The sequence below is a fragment of the Erpetoichthys calabaricus genome, chromosome 11, assembly GCF_900747795.2.
Source record: "Erpetoichthys calabaricus chromosome 11, fErpCal1.3, whole genome shotgun sequence".
NCBI lineage: Eukaryota > Metazoa > Chordata > Cladistia > Polypteriformes > Polypteridae > Erpetoichthys > Erpetoichthys calabaricus.
This window is the reverse complement of record NC_041404.2, coordinates 97,249,919-97,272,418: the sequence shown is the minus strand read 5'-3', so window position 1 is coordinate 97,272,418 and position 22,500 is coordinate 97,249,919. Positions and strand designations below refer to the sequence as shown.

The 22,500-nt window shown below is 41.5% G+C and overlaps 1 protein-coding gene across 3 annotated transcripts in view; it reads left to right on the top strand.

Annotated features, from left to right (window-relative positions):
* Nucleotides 1-22,500, top strand: part of tpk2 (thiamin pyrophosphokinase 2) — a 164,681-nt gene that overhangs the window by 41,789 nt on the left and 100,392 nt on the right. For all 3 annotated transcript variants that reach the window (XM_028813644.2, XM_051933551.1, XM_051933550.1), the window contains 2 exons: nucleotides 10,688-10,751; nucleotides 17,889-18,019. In XM_028813644.2, coding sequence (XP_028669477.1) covers nucleotides 10,688-10,751; nucleotides 17,889-18,019 — 195 coding nt within the window. The remainder of the gene's footprint in view (nucleotides 1-10,687; nucleotides 10,752-17,888; nucleotides 18,020-22,500) is intronic.

The following is a 22,500-nucleotide window of genomic DNA, read 5'->3' as shown; positions in this document are numbered from 1 at the left end:
GGTCAGTGTCAGGTGCCCCTTCAATGTAATAGGAATCACAGCATAGAGAGAGAGAGAGAGAGGTGTGTACATTGTAAATGTAGGATGGACGGTCCTTGGGTATGTGGGAACTGTTAACATTTGAATTTGATAATTGCATATAGTACGGAACTGACCTCTTTGTACCCCTTCCTTACCAGTTGAACCCTACTCTGCCCCCTGTTCTATCCACAACACTGACACAACCAGACCATCCACCACCTTTACAGAAGACCAAGTTGTGAGAGAATTATGCAGACTTCATTCTGACAAGGCGGCAGGCCCTGATGGCATCAGCCCAAGGGTGTTTAAAGTCTGTGCCTCACAACTCTGTGGTGTACTACTTAGGATTTTCGACTTAAGCCTGAGTATTAAAAAAGTGCCAGTGCTATGGAAAACATCTTGTTTGGTTCCTGTTCCAAAGAAGGCACATCCTAGTTCCCCTTCTGACTACAGGCCAGCGGCACTCACCGTACACATCATGAAAGTCTTTGAGAAACTAGTCCTGGAAATACTTCGCCCCCAGGTTAAGTCAGCACTGGACCCTCTCCAGTTAGCCTACCAGGCGAGGATTGGAGTCGAAGATGCAATCATCTACCTGCTGCACTGTGTCTACAGTCACCTAGACAAGCCAGGAGGAACTCTCAGGATTGTGTTCTTCGATTTCTCATGTGCCTTTAACACCCTCCAGCCAGCCAGACTTGGGAGTAAACTATCGGAAATGCAGGTGGATGCTCCCTTAGTTTCGAGGATCATGGACTATCTGACGGGAAGGCCACAGTTTGTGTGGCTACAGGACTCTGTGTTTGACACCGTGCTGTGTAACACTGGTGCTCCACAAGGGACAGTTCTGTCACCATTCCTCTTCACCCTGTACACTACAGATTTTAGCTACAACACAGAGGGCTGCCATCTGCAATAATTCTCTGATGACTCTGCAGTAGTTCGTAGTATCAGACATGGAGACGAGACGGAATACAGGAAGGTAGTGGACAGGTTTGTTGACTGGTGTGAGCTAAATCAACTGCAGATCAACACCAGTAAAATTAAAGAACTGGTAGTTGATTTAAGAAGATCACAATCTCCAGCCACTCCCCTGTCTATTAGGGGTTTGGAGGTGGAGATCATTGAGGAGTACAAGTATCTAGGGGTGCATATATAAGCAATAAGCTAGACTGGTCCAGGAACTCGCTGTCCATATACAAGAAGGGTCAAAGTAGGCTGTATTTCCTGTACAATCTCAGGGGGGTATTTTTCGTACGTGGATTACTCGTTTAGCCAGATGTAATTGTTGATGATTTGTCATGATCCTGGATCTTTCGGTTTTTCGAAATTCTTGCTGGATGTGTTGTCATAGCAGCACATCCACATCCTCATTATGTAAACAAGGATTACCTCACACACTTAATCAGTGTCCGTGAATGGAATTCTTTCAGTCATGGCTTCACCGTTCATGAATGAGCAACCAATTGATATCGGTGCGGAAATTATAAGAAGAGAATTTCATATAGAGGGTTTTGCGCGATCAGCAAGATCCTTTATTGCTCCCAGTGGAAATTCTTTTTGAAAGATAACGCTTTAGCCGAGGGGGAATATTGTATCTCAAAGATTTATTACCACCTTATATTCGAAGTCAAACTAGGCGAAGTTGGGCTCTCACAACCACACAGACAGTATGCATTGCTTTGAGGTTTTTTGCAAGCAGCACTTTTTTTATATACTGTAGGTGATGCTGAAAATCTATCTAAAAGTGCAGTTTGCCAGGCAAGTCGTAAAGTCTGTTTGGCTCTGAAATATTTCCTTCGGGTTTTCATAGTGTTTCCTGGACACCTGCATGTACTGACAATAAAAGAGGCGTTTCATGCCATTGCAGGTAGGTAATACACAGGCAAAAACACTCACAATCAGCCTAACATTCTCCTTACCCAGGGTTTCCAAATATGATTGGGGCACATGGGACTGATCAGAGTGGAGTTTGATCAAACATTATTTGGAAAATGTACTTCTCCTCCTGATGAATAATCAGACAGTGTCTTCATCAAATATTTGACCTTCGTCAATATCTCATTGGTCAGACACAAGTTCTAGGGATATGACATTCCCTGCAACTGACCCAACATAAAAAAAGAGGGCTATATGGAACATACCTATGGCACACATTGAGAACAAATATATGCAATGACCATCCTTTACCTGAAATGAAGTGACCACTGCATCCTGCCACTGGTTCTGGGGAGGAGCTTCCCCCTGGAATGCCCTCAGAAACAGGGCAATGGGCATTTTGCTGGATAGCCAACTCTTCTGCAGGGGTTAGATCTGGACCGCGTGGACCTCCACCTGTTTTTTGCTTGTCTGCCTTCTTCTTATTAGCTTTAAAATTAATGTTTTTTTGTATTGTATATGATTCTTTATGTCAACAATTCTTTAAATAGTTATATACCAATGTTTACCAGTTTGAAGTATATTCTTGTACTTCACTTTAACATGTTCCCATGTTCTCCTTGTGCTCACGTTTGATCTGGAATAATGACATATTAAATGATAATTAGTCTGACACATAGGAAATGAAATTCTGCATTCAGTAAGTACAATGCACACTACTTACGTGTTTAATTTGTCGGCCACTTTTTGCCAGACGTCTTTTCTGGTTTGGGCTGCTTTTGCAGTGTTACCCCTTATGCATATTAACTCTTGAAATTCTTCATATCCTTCGAGTAAAAGGTCCTGCTCCGCTTGTGTGAAAGAATGCGCCCGATCTTTCGTCATTTTGTTGTAGCCTATCAAAGACTTGCTGATCATGTTTTCTAGACTCGATATATATGGACTTTTCAATCAGCGCAGGCGCGTACAATCATCTCAGATAATTAGATCCAGCTAAACTAATCTACTACACCGCTGCGTTTGAAAAAACGATTTATCCCGGATGAGTTTCACCGGCATTAACTCATCCAAGACGAGGCATCTGATCTCGGATGATTTAAGCGACGTACGAAAAATATCCCCCAGATCTTTTAGTGTCGGCAACACTATCCTGCAGATGTTCTATAACAGCGTGGTGGCCAATGCCATTTTCTTCGCTGTGGCATGTTGGGGGAGCAGCATGAAAGTGTTAGACATCAGGAGACTAAACAAACTAATTCAGAAGACTACCTCTGTGGTAGGAGAGAAACTGGACAGCTTGGAAACTGTGGCAGATCAGAAAATGTTGTCTAGGCTTCGGTCTATTATTGAAAATGCTAATTACCCACTTCATAGTGTAGTGGTTGGACAGAGGAGCGTTTTCAGCAGTAGACTGACTAGCATCAAGTGCTCCTCTGAACGTCACAGGAAATCCTTCCTACCCACAACCATCAGACTCTATAACTCCTTTTCCGGTCGCTCACCCACGCTTTAAGCTATTACCCTTTTTCTTTATTGGATATCCAGGTACATTTTTTCAAGTACTTGAAAGATGCAACATACTATCTATTCTTGTGCAATAAATTGTCTGCTCTTCACATGAGAATAACCTTATTTTTTTCTCAAAATGTGCAATATTAACTTAAGGTGCAACACTCTGTACTTTAGTTTGATACTTACATTTATTATACTTTATTATATTTACACTAGCCAACCCGCGGCGTAGCATACGCCGCATAATTATTTATTGATGGCTGAACACTTCCTGAAAGACACAGCTGTCCAAATGGGTTGGGGTTGAGGATTCGACTGTAAGTGAATGAAAAGATGGAACTCTGGAGAGAGCAGCATACAATTGTCCGTGACTGAAAACTGGTTTTGGCAGATAGATTTTGTGCTTCCGCAGCGACAGCATCCAGCAGTCCCCTGTATTGCTCTACACGCAAATCTTGATGGGAGCGTAGGTAATGTAAATGCGCGCCTTCTGTTCTGACATATGCGTCGACGACGTATTGCTGGAAGAGTTTGCCACTGGAATGCAAGACGCTAAATGCAGTTCTCATGGCAAGCCTGTAAGCATAAAATTGGAGCTGCATGACTCGTGTTCTTTTCGCGGTTTGCTTTTCCTCAACGTGGGTCAATTGTATGTGCCAGTCTGCATCTCCGTAAGGGAATAGCAGTGGATAAGCCATCGGGTCACAGTTCATACTGGGTACAGAGATGCGCTTGCAAGCATCTCCCCTTGGGTATATGCAAATGTCGCGTTGTGCAGGAGGTTCCCCGTCTTCACCTACAAAGATAGCAGCAACATCAGTTTGACAGGACGGGGCGTTATACCTTCTCATATCCAGAGTTGGATTTTCCATGAATATTATTCGTACAGCAGCAACAGGGTTACTGTGAGTGATAATGCCATGCATTTGCATGTAAGACTTAGCGAAGGGATTAACCTGTCATAGCATTTTGTCTAGTTGCAGCAACAAAATCTCACTGCAAGCGCTGTTACATTCCTTCTGCAAACATTGAGTGGTAGCCTCAGCAGAATCGAAGATATATAGCTGACCGTATTGTGGTGACATGTTAGGATTGGTATATAAAGGAGAGACCTGGTGATAAATTTGACCATGGATTCTGAAAGCATACGGTCTGTGGCCAGATGGTTGGGCGATGTGGGCGCCCATTGAAGCGAAAGCTAACTGCAGAGTTGTATTCCCTGATATGATCACAGTAATTTCGTGACGGCGGGTTCTTGCTAGTCAAGAGGTTTTGTAATAAAACAGGAGGTTGGGATAGCTCTGTCTTGCGTGCGTGCGTATCCCATGGTCTGGCGACTTGGTGGATTATATATAGAAAAGCAGCCGGAACCGAAAAGAACAATGAAAAGTCAACGTGGCTCAGCGGTGCATGTGGACTGTAGCAGAGACGAAAGCGACTGAGGCGGTGTTTGGAAAATGAACAGTCAACGTGACTCACAGGTGCATGTGGACTGTACACAGACGAAAGCGACTCAGGAGAGGAGTTGGGGGCGGGCACATGAGCAGGCAGTGCGCATGCTTCGTGAGCGAGGGTGGACGCGGGAGAAAGCGACTCAGGAGGAGGGTTAGTTGGTGGGCGGGGCTCTGTCGTGCGTACCCCATGATGTGGGAGAAGAGTTAGAGTTGCCGGGCGGGGCTGTGTCTTGCGTGCGTGCGTATCCATCCCATGGTCGGGCGACTTGGTGGATTATATATAGAAAAGCAGCCGGAACCGAAAAGAACAATGAAAAGTCAACGTGGCTCAGAAGTGCATGTGGACTGTAGCAGAGACGAAAGCGACTGAGGCGGTGTTTGGTGAGGTGTTGCGTTCTGGGGTGGACTCGGGAGGAGGGTTAGAGTTGGTGGGCGGGACTCTGTGAGTTAGTGGGCGTGGCTCTGTCGTGCATGCCATGGTTGGCTGCTTAGTGAATTGTTGGTGGGCGGGGCTCTGTCTTGCTTGCCATGGACTTAGTGAATTATATATATAGATGTTACACTAAGAGCAAGTATAAAAGTAATCATGTCCCTTGTCTGTTGTTAAGCTGTAACATAAGTAATTTCCTTCAGGATTAATGAAGTTTTCTGATTCTGATTATTCTTTCCTGTGCATGTCCTGGAGTACAAAAGAAACACCACCATGCATCAAAATGTGGAGATTGGGCAAGATCGGGGGAAAAAAAACACAGTCACTGATTACAACCGCAAGAAGGCAGGCAAATGAATATGAATAATATGAATAATGTTGCATCAGTGCCACAATATTTTCTGAAATATACTATACAGGTCATAAAATGAATTATTCTAAATATCATACAGTATACAGTGATCCCTCGCTATATCGCGCTTCGCCTTTCGCGGCTTCACTCCATCGCGGATTTTATATGTAAGCATATTTAAATATATATCACGGATTTTTTGCTGGTTCACGGATTTCTGCGGACAATGGGTCTTTTAATTTCTGGTACATGCTTCCTCAGTTGGTTTGCCCAGTTGATTTCATACAAGGGACGCTATTGGCAGATGGCTGAGAAGCTAGATTGCTTACTTTTCTCTCTGTCTTGCGCTGACTTTCTCTGATCCTGATGTAGGGGGGCAGGGGGGCTGTTCGCACACCTAGACAATACGGACGCTCGTCTAAAAATGCTGAACAATTATCTTCACGTTGCTATCTTTTGTGCAGCTGCTTCCTGAAATGACATGCTGCACGGTGCTTCGCATACTTAAAAGCTCGAAGGGCACGTATTGATTTTTGACTGAAAAACAAACTCTGTCTCTCTCTATCTCTCTCTCTCTCTCCCTCTCTCTCCCTGCTCCTGACGGAGGGGGTGTGAGCTTCCGCCTTCAACAGCTTTGTGCCGCGGTGCTTCGCATACTTAAAAGCCAAACAGCCCTATTGATTTGTTTGCTAGAGATTGTTTTCTCTATCTATGTGACATTCTGTGCTCCTGACACGCACTCCTTTGAAGAGGAAGATATGTTTGCATTCTTTTAATTGTGAGACAGAACTGTCATCTCTGTCTTGTCATGGAGCACAGTTTAAACTTTTGAAAAAGAGACAAATGTTTGTTTGCAGTGTTTGAATAACGTTCCTGTCTCTCTACAACCTCCTGTGTTTCTGCGCAAATCTGTGACCCAAGCATGACAATATAAAAATAACCATATAAACATATGGTTTCTACTTCGCGGATTTTCTTATTCGTGGGTGGCTCTGGAACGCAACCCCCGCGATGGAGGAGGGATTACTGTATACCTTTGTCTCTGGTTTTTTTTTTGTCAGTGCAGCTTTGACATCATAGACCATAAGGTGCATACTGCTTCAGCGTGAGCAGGAACACTCAATAAAACTGAATTAAAAAAAAAAAAACAAAATTCAAGCGACAGTGAAATACCAGGAAAGCAGATTCACCAGCATTTGTGTGTCAGCTTTTATCCCTCCAGATCAGATCATTTGCAGTTCCATTGTCTTAAATCACCCCTCATATCTATAGCTATTCCCAGTTTCAAATAAAGAACTAACAGCATCAGATCTGGGGGCAGGGGGAGGTTGTATCGTGATCATGACTGAGAGAATAAACGTGGGGGAAAAAAAAAAAAGCTAACTTTTACAAGTACAGTGATTCCCCCCGCCACATCGCTGATTGATTAATACTATTATTATTACTAGGGAGCTCTGACCCCTGCTCGCTTCTCTCACCCACCCCCGGGTTTGGTTTACCGGATAAACAATTTAAAGAGATTATTTTCATGGGAATTGTTACATATGCATTATTTTCATTTTTACTTTAAAACTTTTGTATAAACAATATTTGTCCTTTATTTCCTGCCCCGGGCGTGGTTAAATCTCTTTCTCGCGGCAGTTATAATGCTGCTCACGTTGTGAAGGGGGTGTGTGAACGCACACTAAAGAGATGCCAGCTGTGTGTTGTGCTTGTCGTGCTTTGCGTCAATCACTTAAAAGCCTGTACGGCAGCTGTCCTTTTGCCACTTCGCGTCTCTGCTGCTCGTTTTGTGAAGGGTGGAGAGCTGAACGCACTCTAAGCAGAAGTGGACTTTGTGCTTCTTCTGCCAAGATGCTTGTTCTGCTTGTCGCTCTGTGCGTTCTGAAGGGGGGGGGAGGTGAGGGCTGTACGCGTGCTAAGGAGAGGTCCTCGGATCATCTGCTGAGTTTCTGCAGCTGCTGCTGGCAAGCTGTGTGTTCTGCTTGTCGTTGTTTTAAGAGCTGGGAGCACCTGAAGTTTGTCTGCCAAAAGCATTCCAACAACTGCTAGGTTAGATGTCAGTGATCTTGTTTTAATTGTTTGTAAGCAGAGCGTGTCGTCAAAGTGTCTGTCTGAGATGATCTGGTCTCGATCGCTGCACTCAACCACTCCCCACTCCCCGGAGGCGCGCTATGCTCCTGCCACTTCGCTTTGTGAAGGGGGGGAGCCTGAATGCACGCGAAGGAGAAGTGGACTTTATGCTGCTTCTGCCAAGATGCTTGTTCTGCGTGTCGCTCTGCCCGTCAATTATTTAAAAGCCTGTACAACAGCTGTTCTCACTGTTCTGTCCAAATATTAAATAAACATGTATGCTTTTATTCAAGAATATAAACAAAGAAAAAAAAAAAGCTTTCATTTTATATGTGGCTGTCAGTAAGTTAAAATCTCAAGCTCAAATGTCATTCGATAGGAAGTGTACACATATTCTTGAATAGTGCAAAGGTAAGCACTGCTACCTTATAACCTGAAGGTCCTGGGTTTGAGACCTTCGAATGATCCGCATTTTGAGTAATGAGCTGCTACTGTTATTATTTCTACAATTTAATAAAAACATACATTTGATTTGAGTCTGTAACACATGGTTTACATTTTGACTACTTGTAAATGTTAGCGCCTGTTTTTTTTATTATTCAGTTTTATTCTGTCAGTGATGTTCACGTGGTACAACGGACTTCCCTCTCCCTCTCTGAGTTCATAGCATTTATCTTCATTTTTTTTCACAAGAGCAGCACTGTTGCTGATGCCTGCTCAGAACTATTTGTTGTACCAGTAATCTAAGATACGATGTACCGTGACCGCTTTCAGACTGGACAAAGGCAGGACAGTAGCAACAGATGGCTTCTTCACAGCGCTTTCACTGGCTAATAGCCTGCTGCACTTCAATGCAACTCTACTTGGCACCATAAGTAAAATGGGTCTTCCTGTTGCAGCTAAAGTCACTTCAGTACGTGAGTAATTTGCCACGCTAGTATTTAGATCTGACAGCACCGTGCTGAAGGTGTGTGCACCCAAAAAGAAGAAACGTTTGATTTTAGTCTGTGTTGCGTTGTGGTGAATAGTCACTGCTTGCTTTGTGTGTGTGTGTGTGTGTGTGTGTGTGTGTGTGTGTGTGTGTGTGCTGAAGTGACAAATCCGTTTAAATAAATGCTGAGTGTGATCCTGTTTTCACTATAATAAAGCTGATTTTCTTGGAAACCTGGACTTACCTCCTTCTCTCTTTTGCAAGTTGGTGACCCAAATATCACATACAGTGCATCTGGAAAGTATTCACAGCGCATCACTTTTTCCACATTTTGTTATGTTACAGCCTTATTCCAAAATGGATTAAATTCATTTTTTTCCTCAGAATTCTACACACAACACCCCATAATGACAACGTGAAAAAAGTTTACTTGAGGTTTTTGCAGATTTATTAAAAATAAAAAAACTGAGAAATCCCGTGTACATAAGTATTCACAGCCTTTGCTCAATACTTTGTCGATGCACCTTTGGCAGCAATTACAACCTCAAGTCTTTTTGAATATGATGCCACAAGCTTGGCACACCTATCCTTGGCCAGTTTCGCCCATTCCTCTTTGCAGCACTTCTCAAGCTCCATCAGGTTGGATGGGAAGCGTCGGTGCACAGCCATTTTAAGATCTCCCCAGAGATGTTCAATCGGATTCAAGTCTGGGCTCTGGCTGGGCCACTCAAGGACATTCACAGATTTGTTCTGAAGCCACTCCTTTGATATCTTGGCTGTGTGCTTAGGGTCGTTGTCCTGCTGAAAGATGAACCGTCGCCCCAGTCTGAGGTCAAGAGCGCTCTGGAGCAGGTTTTCATCCAGGATGTCTCTGTACATTGCTGCAGTCATCTTTCCCTTTATCCTGACTAGTCTTCCAGTCCCTGCCACTGAAAAACATCCCCACAGCATAATGCTGCCACCACCATGCTTCACTGTAGGAATGGTATTGGCCTGGTGATGAGCGGTGCCTGATTTCCTCCAAATGTGACGCCTGGCATTCACACCAAAGAGTTCAATCTTTGTCTCATCAGACCAGAGAATTTTCTTTCTCATGGTCTGAGAGTCCTTCAGGTGCCTTTTGGCAAACTCCAGGCGGGCTGCTATGTGCCTTTTACTAAGGAGTGGCTTCCGTCTGGCCACTCTACCATACAGGCCTGATTGGTGGATTGCTGCATAGATGGTTGTCCTTCTGGAAGGTTTTCCTCTCTCCACAGAGGACCTCTGGAGCTCTGACAGAGTGACCATCGGGTTCTTGGTCAACTCCCTAACTAAGGCCCTTCTCCCCCGATCGCTCAGTTTAGATGGCCGGCCAGCTCTAGGAAGAGTCCTGGTGGTTTCGAACTTCGTCCACTTATGGATGATGGAGGCCAGTGTGCTCATTGGGACCTTCAAAGCAGCAGTAATTTTACTGTAACCTTCCCCAGATTTGTGCCTCGAGACAATCCTGTCTCGGAAGTCTACAGACAATTCCTTTGACTTCATGCTTGGTTTGTGCTCTGACATGAACTGTCAACTGTGGGACCTTACATAGACAGGTGTGTGCCTTTCCAAATCATGTCCAATCAACTGAATTTACCACAGGTGGACTCCAATTAAGCTGCAGAAACATCTCAAGGATGATCAGGGGAAACAGGATGTACCTGAGCTCAATTTTGAGCTTCATGGCAAAGGCTATGAATACTTATGTACATGTGCTTTCTCAATTTTTTTATTTTTAACAAATTTGCAAAAACTTCAAGTAAACTTTTTTCACGTTGTCATTATGGGGTGTTGTGTGTAGAATTCTGAGGAAAAAAATGAATTTAATCCATTTTGGAATAAGGCTGTAACATAACAAAATGTGGAAAAAGTGATGTGCTGTGAATACTTTCTGGATGCACTGTATATATGTGTGTGTGTGTATGTATAATATATGTAGAAACTGTAGCCAAAACATCCTGCAGAATAGAAAGTTGTGCTTTGAAAACAATTTTTTTTTTTTTTTTTTTAAACAGAAATATGATGTGAAGCCTAATTTTTATGATCAGCCCTTGATGTGTATGGAGAGAGCAGCTACAAGTAAGTGCAAAAGATAGGTTTTAACAATCTTGCTTGTTTGTGTAGTAAAGGTGTGATAACTCTGTTTGTGTGAATTATACCCTTTTCCAGCATCCTATTTGGCCTTTAATTTTAAAGTAATAGTTTTATCCTATGAATTGTTTTCATAATTCTAAACACTCTCTTGACCATACCAATACCATACAATTTATTTTTTTCTATAGTGCTCTTAACTGAGTCCAGGTGCAGTGAACTGTGGACAGTTCTCAGTTAAAATACAAGTATGTATAATATTAATTGCTAAACATAGAACTGGTCTGCATATACAGGTGATTCTTAATAAATTAGAATATCATCAAATTTAATTTATTTCAGTAATTCAATTCAAAAAGTGAAACTCATACTATATAGATTCATTACACGTAGAGTGATATATTTCAGCGTTTATTTCTTTTAATTTTGCTGATTTACACATCACAAGAAAATGAAAATATTGTGAAAAAGTTCAATATTGTAGACTCATAGTGTCACACTCCACTCAGCTAATTAACCCAAAATGCCTGCAAAGGTGTCCTGAGCCTTTAAATGGTCTCTCAGTCTGGTTCAGTAGGCCACACAGTCATTGGGAAGACTACTGACTTGACATTTGTCCAGAAGACAGTCATTGATACCTTCCACAAGGAGGGTAAGCCACAAAAGATCATTGCTAAAATAATGTGGAAGAAAAAGGTGCACAAGCAACAGGGATAGCCGTAGCCTTGAGAGGATTGTGAAGCACGGCCCATTCAAGAATTTGGTGGAGATTTACAAGGGGTGGACTGTGGCTGGAGTCAGTGCTTCAAGAGCCATCACACACAGACGTATCCGGGACATGGGATACAACTGTCGCATTCTTTGTGTAAAGCCACTCCTGAACCAGGGACAACATCGGAAGCGTCTTACCTGGGCTTAGGAGAAAACTGACTGGAGTGTTGCTCAGTGGACCAAAGTCCTCTTTTCAGATGAAAGTAAGTTTTGTCTTCCGGGTCCCATAGTCTGGAGGAAGAGTGGAGAGGCACAGAATCCAAGTTGCTTGAGGTCCAGTGTGAAGTTTCCCCAGTCAGGGAAGATTTGGGGAGTCATGTCATGTGCTGTTGTTGGTCCACTGTGTTTTATCAAGTCCAAAGTCAGCTCAGCCGTCTACCAGGAAATTTTAGAGCACTTCATGCTTCCCTGTGCTGACAAGCTTTATGGAGGTACTGATTTCATTTTGGCACCTGCCCACACTGACAAAAGTACCAATACCTCATTTAATGACCATGGTGTCACTGTGTTTGAATGACCAGCAAACTCGCCTGACCTAAACCCCCTAGATTCTCATGAGATTGTCAAGAGGAAGATGAGTCACCAGACCCAACAATGCAGACGAGCTGAAACTGGTATCAAAGCATCCTGGGCTTCCATAACACCTCAGCAGTGCCACTGGCTTATCGCCTCCATACCACACCACATTGATGCAGTAATTCATGCAAAAGAAGCCTCGACCACGTATTGAGTGCGTACATGGATATACTTTTCAGTAGGCCAATTTTTCTGTATAAAATTTTTTTTTTTTTTTTTTTTTTTTTTTTTTTTTATTGGTCTTGTGTTTTTCGGTTTTGTGTTGTGTTTTTATTGGTCTTCTAATTTTCTGAGGTATTGAATTTTGAGTTTTCATTACCAATAACCCATAATCAGCAAAATGAAACGAAATAAACGCTTGAAATATATCACTCTAGGTGTAATGAATCTATATGAGTTTCACTTTCAGAATTGAATTACTGAAATAAACTTTTCGATGATATTCTAATTTATTGAGATGCACCTATAAAGGCAGATTTGTTAAAACACAGAGAAACAAGGTTGAGACTAATTAAACATAAATGGAAATCAACAATATCTGCCCATTAATTAATTGATGAACTAGTGGCTAGTCAACAGTGGAGAAAATAAAATTATAAAAGAGAGAGTCAAAAACAAAGTCATAGTCCTGGAGACCTCATCCAGCTGGCTGCCTACCCCCTCCTGGGTTTTCTATAGTGTAGTCTGTGCTGGCTATCCAATCTGATCAGAGAATCTTTCCATCCGATTCCAACGTTCTTTTATCTGAGATGACTTTCCCAAACATGGGAGAGCAGTCAAGCAATAGAGCATGGCAGCAAGTGCCACATCCAGATACTGAGAAGAGAGACTGAATAAATGAGAATTCGTAACAGTTTAAAAATATTGTGATTCTTAAAATTCTATACAGATGACTAACAAACAGAAGTGCAGTATGTACGAGTAAATAGTAAGTCTTTAGTCTGGGTTCAAAAACTGAGACTGAAGAGGCATCTCTTATACTGGAAGGCAGATCCGTCCACACCAATGGGATCCTGTAACTAAAAGCTTGACCTCCCACTGTTATTTTGTTAATCATTGGACTCTTAAGTAGGCTGGCATCTTAAGGTAAGTAAGAAAGGCCTTGGCCATTTAAGGCTTTAAGTTAAAAGGAGGATTTTGAAATTGGTCCTAAGCATAACTGTGAGCCAGTGTCAGGACTTGACAACTGCAGTTATGAGTTTGTATTTTCTGGTTTATGTAATAATTCTTGCAGCAGCATTTAGAATTAACTGAAAGCTGCATAAGAAATGATTTGAACAGCAAGTGAACATTGCATTGCAGTAATCAGTCCTACTAGAAATAAATGCATGAATCAATTTCTTTATCTTCCAACATATTTAAGAGTGCGTATTGATATAAAAATACACCATTTGAAGATTTGAATATTCAGAACTCATAAAACTGAACTGTTAATCAATATTTAAAATGAGAAAATGGACTGGGTGAGGGCAAGAACTCCAAAATATGAATTGTGTTAACAATAACTGATTATCCTGACCGTAATAAGGACACCTAAGTAAACAACGAGCAATTAGAAAATCTGCATCTTTTGACATTTATTTAAACTCTCTGGTGTGGTTGATTACTATATTCCCTTAGGTGTTAGCATTTGAGGAAAAAATGTTTTCCAATAGTAGCAGCATGGTGAGCGGGTAGATGCTCTGGTGAATGGCACAGATGTAGCTTAACCGTTTGGTCTGCTTAAGCTAAGATAGTAAATCTCTTTGGTTAAAGCAGCTGTCCACTCACAGATAAGACTGTACATGTTGGGCAGTAAAAAGCAGTGATATTAAAGCAAAATTCCACAATAATACAAAGGGAAAACATATGTTTAGGATAGTTTTGTAATGTGTGTTTTAAATGACACGCTAGTGTCAAAAATATCACTTAAATTATGTGCTGATTCAGTAAAACTAATGGTGATTCCAGTTGAGTTAAAAAGTGATAGAATGTTGTTGCGGTCAGTATAATTTTTTCCAATAACTAACATTTCTGTTTTTTTTTTTCTGTATTCAGAGTCAAATAGTTCTCATTCATCCACTCTTTTAATTCACTGACACAATTAATTAAGGATCACATTAGAGAAAATGCATTTGGTCTAAAAGAAAGGTATAGTTGGGTGTCATTTCAAAAATAAGTGAATATTCATGTTATGTTTTCTAATGATAGTGCCCAATGGAATCATGTAATATGAAAGCAGTAAAGGTCCCAGGAGTGAACCTTGTGGAACGCCATATTTAACTTCCGAGTATAATAATGGAATACTGTCAGCAGATTTCTGTATGTACTGGTAACAGTTTGATAAACAAGAAGTGTACCATGCCTGAAGCCCAATGTAATTTTCCAGTATATGTAATATAATATATTGGTCAATGGTGTCAAATGCTACACTTAAATATAACAACATAAGTGCTATGGAATTTCCTTTATCAGTCGATATCAGAATGTTTTTCTTTTTACAACATGTGTTAATGTTGTTTCCATACTATGACCAGTATGGAAGCCAAACTGAAATTTGTCAAATAAATTGTGATGTGTAAGGTGAGATTGAAGCTGCATGGCGATTGCTTTTACAAGTATTTTAGAGAAAAAGGTACATTTGAAATGGGTCTAATTATTAAACATATGTGGGCCTACCTCTGACTTTTTAAGCAACAGCCTGATAACTGACACTTTTAGTTCATCAGGAACTATGCCATTTAGTAACAAAACAACTGATAAGGCCAAGAGTGGGTGCTGCCAGAACATCTGTTGAGCTTTTTACTAGTTTGGTTGTTACTGGGTCTAAGGAACTAGTAGTTGGTTTCACTTTAAAAGTTATGAGTTCATGTTCTGTTACTAAATTAAAATTACTAAACTGGTACACACACGAGACAGGGTTTGCTAATCTATTATTAATTTTGCAAGCTGACACTGAAATCTTGGATCATATATTGTCAATTTTCTCATTAGCGAAGTTCATGAAGTCTTTACTTCTGATGTCTGTAGGAATTAAGCATTATAGTTTAGAATTACCTTTGTTGTGATTAGCCACTGTTCTGAACAGTTAAGGAGGATTATTGCTAATGTTGCGTATTAATATAGAATAGAAGTCCCAGGTGGGCTTTTTTTAATCATTTTTAACCCTCTCTGTACATGCAGTTTGGAAGAACTGCAGCTTTTTTTCTCTCTATCTAGACTCCATTTTTCAACATTTTAATTTAAGAGCTTGAATGTTTTCATTAAACCAGGGTCAGTTTTTATGTGCTTTAATCACTTGTTTTGCTGGGAGCTACTGTATCCAAATCCTCTTTCATAGTCTCAGTATAATATATTAGTTGATCCAAATTTTTTTCAACAATTATGCTTGAGTTTCTCGGAATATGGTAAAAATGTTGATATAGAGCTATAATCTAAATGTTGCATGTCCTTGTTTTAATTTGCAGGCATACTGATAAGGGCAGAACTCAGTTAAATGTAATTAAGTAATGATCAAAACTAACTTAATGTAAAGGTGTAATACTTAAATTTTGAGTCTAAACTCAAAAGTAATGTGTGATTATAATTGAATGGTCCTTTGATAATTTGGCAAAAACCCACTAAATTTAACAAAGTTTGTTTCCTCATCGATTTGTTTATTAAAATCCCCTATCAACACTACTTGATTATAATTTATGGCTAAATTGGATTAAATGCTACCAAATTCAGTCATGAAAATCGAATACGGCCATGTGGGTCTGTAGACTAGTACTACATTTGCACTGGAATCTGTTTTCATGTCTAATATGAATGTCTCAGAGTATGTAAATCTGCCTACATTTTTTGAGGCGGTTAGCAGTTCTTCACATGGAATTATTCCAAGGCCACCTCCTCGACCAATGTACTGTATCTTGATTTATGAAGGGATGTATTACAGTTTGGTGATGCCTTGACTAAGGGAATAGTATGAAATTTATGGTAAAACAGAAATTAGAATTTGTACTGAAAGCTGCTTTGGAAAATATATTATTTGCAATAGAGTGAGTATTTAGTAAGTAATATTTTAAACTACAGTGCTGTTTGTATACTGTTGTTGTTGTTGTTATAATTTTACTAATTAACATACTCATCCCGTGACCCTGTGTTCGCATTCAGCGGGTTGGAAAATGGATGGATGGACATACTCATAGTGGAAGATCTGATTTTACCTCATGGTCTAATTATGCACTTTATCTTTTGGTTATCAAGTGATTTAAATCATGCTTCAATATTGAATTTATAAGATGCCCCACCACTGGGTTTCTATGTAACAACTACATGATAGTAACAGGTGGGATAAATAGCAAATACTTTGATCCATCAACTTTTTCTTTATAGCTCATACCCCACAGACCCGAAAAAAGTCTAGTAAATTTTCTATAGACAATAAATCCTCATGCATAAGGTAACCTTTAGAGTATGATTTTTAACATGTCTATTGAAGAATAGTTAATTTAGACAGGGTCTTATGCTTTAAAGAAAATTTTGCATACTGTCTTAAAACTCCTATTGCTGAGCTACACTACTGTATTTCTTAGTCGATATCTTATGTATAAGCTATCCTTACTATATTATCCTTGTCTAAACTTGTATTTGATATTGTTAAAAACTGGTGTTGCCGCTGTTTTCTTCATTAGGGTGTAAGAAGGGTTTATGTCATATCCTGCTGTATTTACCTATATCCCTTCTTGCAGCTTTATGTTCTTACTGAAATATCCTTGATATGTCTCATTTCCTCCTTCATATAGGCAAGCCTAAGGAAGCAGAATGGTTGTTGGTTGGTTGGTTGGTTGTTTTATCCGTCCATCCATTGTCCAACCCGCTGAATCCAAACACAGGGTCACGGGGGGTCTGCTGGAGCCAATCCTGGGCAGGGTGCCAACCCACCCCAGGACACACACAAACACACCCACACACCAAGCACACACTAGGGCCAATTTAGAATCGCCAAAGCACCTAACCTGCATGTCTTTGGACTGTGGGAGGAAACCGGAGCTCCCGGAGGAAACCCACGCAGACACAGGGAGAACATGCAAACTCCACACAGGGAGGACCCGGGAAGTGAACCCGGGTCTCCTAACTGCGAGGCAGCAGCACTACCACTGCGCTACAGTGCCGCTCCCTGGTTGTTTTATTTCTTCCTAATTTCATCCCTTCTTTTTTCAATTTTTAACCTTATTGATATGCAAGGTGCAGGGGGTCACCATATATGCTAGATTTTTTGCAATCCATCTAGGTACACGTATCTGAAAAATGAAAGTGGAAACAGAACATTTTAGGATATACTGTATACTGGTTTAGGGTATTAAAAAGTCCTGTGAAAATGAAAGAATGGAAACAGAAAAGTAAAAATAATGCCTGTGTAGAGTTTTCATTTCTTCCAAATTTTGTGGTATGGGCACTCTGGTTTCCTCTCATGAACACTCTGATTTGAACCACTGGTTCTAAGGTGTATACTTGTACAGAACATAATTTGTTATTTATTTTTGTTGTGCAACATTTATTTATTTATTTTTTTGGTATCTAAATTTTGCAATTCTCTCAAGCGGATGACAAATGGATGTGTTTAAGTTTTCAGTATAAAGATTGAAGGGCAGAACTTTTAAAATTTTGAAAGATCAACATATACTGTACCTAGATGAAATGACAAATTTAGCATTAAATCAAAAATTGTTGTTTTCATTTATAGATATAATAAAGATTTAAAGATAGTTGTGTATTTTAAGTGTTCCCTTAATTATTATTTTTCTTTTTCTTAAGGTTTGTTTGGAGTGAAGCGTTACGGAGTTCATGTGAATGGTTTTACTAGACCAGGTGATGGACAGCTTGCTATGTGGTTGGGCCAAAGGTCGTTTACTAAGCAGACATACCCTGGCCTGCTTGATAACATGGTACTGTAATTCATAAAATTACTCAGTCTTGAAAAGTGACAAAGCAAGAAATTCAACATTTCCAAAATTCTGTAATGCCTTTTGATTTACTGGTGATATTAAATAATGGTGACAGAGTTTACTACACTCATTACTGTTTATTTGTTAGTTGCTTGACATCACATACCCAATACTATTTTTGCAGTACACATCAATGTTTCTGGGTTACATCCTCAACTGACAGTGTCTGCCAGTGATTACGTTTTATATATTAAAGATATAGTTATTTGTATTCCATACAAATACAAGGCCAGTTCAATTCAAAGGGCCTACATGTTTAAATTCCTTACTGAAATTTGAAAATAAATATTGTTAAAATGCTGTGGTAATTGTACCTTATTTTTTATAGACATTCAATGACTGCATATATAGGGATCTGAATCATAGCACAAATGTGAGGTTAGGACCTTTGATAGGAGAAACTTTTGTTGGTCGGACATCTTTTAAATTTTGATTCAAGACCTCTGCTCAAGTCCCTCTTTATTTTACTCCCCAGTCTGCCAGGTAGCTTACAGTGCTGACTGCCCTAATTATAGTGACAAAATTATACAAAACAGAAATGTAATGATTACCTGTACTTATTATTCCAGTTTGCAGTATCTTCGTTAATTTATGCAAAGAATGTAACATAAGCATCCAAGTAATGCACAGTGTCCGTTTTTAAGCAAGATACCAGCTATGGAGATATTTTTAACATGCTAGGATCAAGGGTGTAGGTAGAACAGTATTAACCAACCTTTTTTCTGTGGATACACACTTAGTTAACTCCAAAAATCCCAAGACACACCACAGTTCTACCAACCATAAAATCATTAAATCTCTTAGATGTCCTAAACTGTTTGAAGAGGCAGGACAGGGGTCAGCAGAAGAAGCATCTCAGAGGTTGCCATTCACAGACATAGCACTTAGTGATTACTTTGGACACATTTTCCAGTTGCTTCATCCCTTTGCCCACTCATACAGACCGTCCTCTCTCTGCCTCACTCCTCTGACGCAGGGTCAAAGGCAACATGTATGCCCATTGGTCCTTGGCTGTAAAAGAGTTGATGGCAAACATGCATCCAGGCAAATGGACCCCTAACATGCCTCCTGGTAGCTAAAGTGCTCTCTGAGGCCTGTATCCACAAAACGGTAGTCATGGGCCTGCTTTTATGTCTGCTTCTCCAGGTAGTTCCATTCTCCTCAAACAGGTCTTGACCACGTGAGGAGCATGTCTCTCTCTTAGGTCTGTACCCAGGGGGAACTACACTGTTATTTCCATGGCATGTCAGTTGATAAACATTTGTGTTTTTCAAAGGTGTTTAAAGTATAATTATGTATGTAGAGTATAATTATCAAGTCGTTGATGGTGATGAAAAATTGAAAACAAGTTTTAATGTATGCCCATTTAAGAGATTTGCATTTCAATTAAGTAAGTATTTAGCAGTGCATTCAACTAAAAGGGAAACAAAAGTGAAACTGTCACCTGCACCTGAGGAAAACAAGAACATTCAACATAAAGAGTGTGTTTCTGTGAATCCAAGTAGTGTATATTGCATCCTGGGGTTTTAAAGACCACCTATAAAGGGCCATTATAGGTGGCCTGATTAACGCATAAAGTCGATTGAGAGCTGCAGTCTGGACATTTGTACCTGCTAATGTGCATTAAGATCTGAAAGCACATGACAAAATTAAGAAAAATGGGTGTGAAGAAGCATGTGATGGATAACACAGACCACATTTGAAATTGGTTAAAAACGGATAGCAATTACATTTAATACACATAAAAATACAATCGCACTTTTTGTCCATAAGCTGCAATCAACTTAGTAGCTGCAGTACGTGGTGCTGCACTGATAAACTCGCGTGCACACTTGAGATATAATTTAATGCCAAGTGTAAATGTCTATTATATATAGACACAATTTGTATATGAAATGCATGTTAATGGGAGGGTTTTTGTGAAAAGTAAAAATTATCATGGTTCTGCATGAAATATTTTTAATTTGATGATGCGGGCCACATTATAAAAGAACAAGGGCCTTGAGTTTGACAGCCTTGCCCTAAAGTAAGCAGTAATACATGCCTATGTTAATATTTTCTGGTTTGTCTTTTGTCTTTCTGTGTCATCCTTAATTTAAACCTTTTCTCTGCCCAAGCACATATGTAAAAGTGGAACGAATAAAACTGGCACTTTGGGCAGATGGTAATAGGGAGGACCTTTTTTGAGGTACAGTTAGCTGCAGTGATTTTTGGGAGGTTGCCATGGTAATAGACACTAATCTACACTTAAAGGACCGTGAAAAGGCAGTAAAAAAGATATGATATTGAACACGAGCTTTGTGGTGGAGCATACAGGCCAGACAAGAGATTGCCTCACTTAGGGGTCGAAACCATTTCCATTTGGAGGTGGCTATCTTGAAGACTTTTTTGGCACATTTATTCTCAAGCCAATGTACTATAGAAAAAAAACAAGTCAGGACAGTTAATTGGATCATGATTGGGTGAACTGAAAACAATCCTTATTATTTTGGGACTGGCAGTGGGGGTCTGACTCCGATGTGAGGTGAAGTTGGTGTTGTCAATGATTAGGCAGTGAACTTGGCAAAGAAAAGATAATGAGAGCTGTGTGGAAGGTGTAAACTGATAGCAAAGGCACTGGAGAATGACCAAGGAAGGAAATGGCCTCCAGTAAACCTTACATGAGGGACCAAGTGACAGACACTGTGTTTCACAAGTATTAAGCTACCAGCACAGGTGATGGTAAAATGACTGGTGAATAATATCCATCCATCCACTTCCACTTATCTGAGATCGGGTCACGGGGGCAGCAGCTTGAGCAGAGATACCCAGACTTCCCTCTCCCCGGCCACTTCTTCTAGCTCTTCCGGGGGAATCCCAAGGCGTTCCCAGGCCAGCCGAGAGACATAGTCCCTCCAGCGTGTCCTGGGTCTTCCCCGGGGCCTCCTCCCGGTTAGACGTCCCCGGAACACCTCACCAGGGAGGGGTCCAGGAGGCATCCTGATCAGATGCCCGAGCCACTTCATCTGACTCCTCTAGATGCGAAGGAGCAGCAGCTCTACTCTGAGCCCCTCCCAGATGACTGAGCTTCTCACCCTGTTTTTAAGGGAAACCCCAGACACCCTGCGGAGGAAACTCATTTCAGCCGCTTGTATTCGCGATCTCGTTCTTTCGGTCACTACCCATAGCTCATGACCATAGGTGAGGGTAGGAACATAGATTGACTGGTAAACTGAGAGCTTTGCTTTTGGGCTCGGCTCCTTTTTCACCACGACAGACCGATGCAGTGCCCGCATCACTGCGGATACTGCACCGATCTGCCTGTCGATCTCTCGCTCCATTCTTCCCTCACTCATGAACAAGATTCCGAGATACTAGAACTCCTCCACTTGGGGCAGGATCTCGCTCCCAACCCTGAAAGGGCACCCCACCCTTTTCCGGCTGAGGACCATGGTCTTGGATTTGGAGGTGCTTATTCCCATCCCAGCTGCTTCACACTCAGCTGTGAACCGATCCAGAGAGAGCTGAAGATCATGGCCTGATGAAGCAAACAGGACAACATCATCTGCACAAAGCAGTGACCCAATCCTGAGTCCACCAAACCAGACCCCCTCAATGCCCTGGCTGGGCCTAGAAATTCTGTCCATAAAAGTTATGAACAGAATTGGTGACAAAGGGCAGCCCTGGCGGAGTCCAACTCTCACTGGAAACGGGTTTGACTTACTGCCGGCAATTCGGACCAAGCTCTGACACCGATCGTACAGGGACTGAACAGACCTTAGCACGTGGCAGTCCGGTGTCCATGCGATGTTGCAGAGGCATGTCAACCAAGACAGTCCTACAACATCCAGAGCCTTGAGGATCTCCGGGCGTATCTCATCCACCCCCGGGGCCCTGCCACCAAGGAGTTTTTTGACCACCTCGGTGACCTCAGTCCCAGAGATGGGGGAGCCCACCTCCGAGTCACCAGGCTCTGCTTCCTCATTGGAAGGCATGTTAGTGGGATTGAAGAGGTCTTCGAAGTACTCCCCCCACCGACCCACAACGTCCCGAGTCGAGGTCAGCAGCGCACCATCCCCACCATATACAGTGTTGACACTGCACTGCTTCCCCCTCCTGAGACGCCGGATGGTGGACTAGAATCTCCTTGAAGCCGTCCAAAAGTCTGTTCTCCATGGCCTCCCCAAACTCCTCCCATGCCCGAGTTTTTGCCTCAGCAACCACCGAAGCTGCATTCCGCTTGGCCTGCCGGTACCTATCAGCTGCTTCCAGAGTCCCACAGGACAAAAGGGTTCTGTAGGACTCCTTCAGCTTGACGGCATCCCTCACTGCCGGTGTCCACCAACGAGTTCAGGGATTGCCGCCACGACAGGCACCAACACCAACCACCTTACAGCCACAGCTCCGGTCAGCCGCTTCAACAATAGAGGCATGGAACATGG